This window comes from Gavialis gangeticus, unplaced genomic scaffold (genome assembly GCF_001723915.1).
Source record: "Gavialis gangeticus isolate Ggan-Ray unplaced genomic scaffold, GavGan_comp1, whole genome shotgun sequence".
Taxonomy (NCBI): domain Eukaryota; kingdom Metazoa; phylum Chordata; order Crocodylia; family Gavialidae; genus Gavialis; species Gavialis gangeticus.
The window spans coordinates 105,147,442-105,148,298 of record NW_017729022.1 but is presented as its reverse complement, the minus strand read 5'-3'; the positions used below and the strand labels follow the sequence as shown (position 1 = coordinate 105,148,298).

General features: G+C 43.6%; 1 protein-coding gene across 1 annotated transcript in view; it reads left to right on the top strand.

Annotated features, from left to right (window-relative positions):
- The window catches only part of PHF21B (PHD finger protein 21B), a 342,423-nt gene that overhangs the window by 295,935 nt on the left and 45,631 nt on the right, over nucleotides 1-857 (top strand). Inside the window, exon 5 of the mRNA XM_019515820.1 lies at nucleotides 158-316. Within this exon, the coding sequence (XP_019371365.1) occupies nucleotides 158-316 (159 nt within the window). The remainder of the gene's footprint in view (nucleotides 1-157; nucleotides 317-857) is intronic.

Below are 857 nucleotides of genomic sequence, written 5' to 3'. Positions count from 1 at the left end.
CCTTTCCAGCTTCCCCCTTCTACAGCCATCCAAACAGCCTCCTGCTTTCCAAAAGGCAACAGTAGTCAGCATCAAAAACCCCAGCCCTGCTCTCCCCACTGCCAATAACACTGTCAGCCATGTACAGACACTTAACAGCAAGTCACACGGTGTTGAGTCTGCATCCATTTCATCACCTCTGAGTAGTGCGGGTGTGGCCTATGCCATCATATCCACCTCCCCAAACAATGCAGCTCCTATCAGCACCAGCGCTACTGTCTCTGTGGTCAATGATAGCATTAAAGTACAGCCACTCCTCATCAGTGCTGACAGCAAGGTACGTCTTGCTCCTGTAATGCATATTTACATCAAGTGTCAGAATAATATTGCAAATACAGGCACTGTGTTCCCAGTGGTTTGAAAAACCCTGTATGAAGTGATGCCAGCGGTTCCTTTAGAATAAGCAGAAAGCAATGAGAACGTTTTAAGGGGACACATGGAATATAATAAATACTAAGCTGTGTATCTGGGTACATTTTTCCTCTGCTTGTCTGAGAAAGAAAGTTTGACAGTGTATAGCTTGATGTTAGTGGAACCATCGACTCTCCTTTCAAAGCAGTCCTAATTAATGAGACTCGGAACTCTGAGCATGCTCAAATGTCCTCTTAAATTTTCCTTGAATTATAAGACTGATAGTATGTAGACAAATCTTGCAGTCTCTTAATACTTAAAACTCTTGGGGGCTATATAAAGTAAACAGGTGTATATTTCAGAGGGAAGTCCGGGAAGGTGTAGGGTTTCAGAGCTGATCATGAACTGAACTGGTAGAAAGCATTCAACTATAGTTTCATAGTTGGTAGGGTCGGAAGGGACCTGAG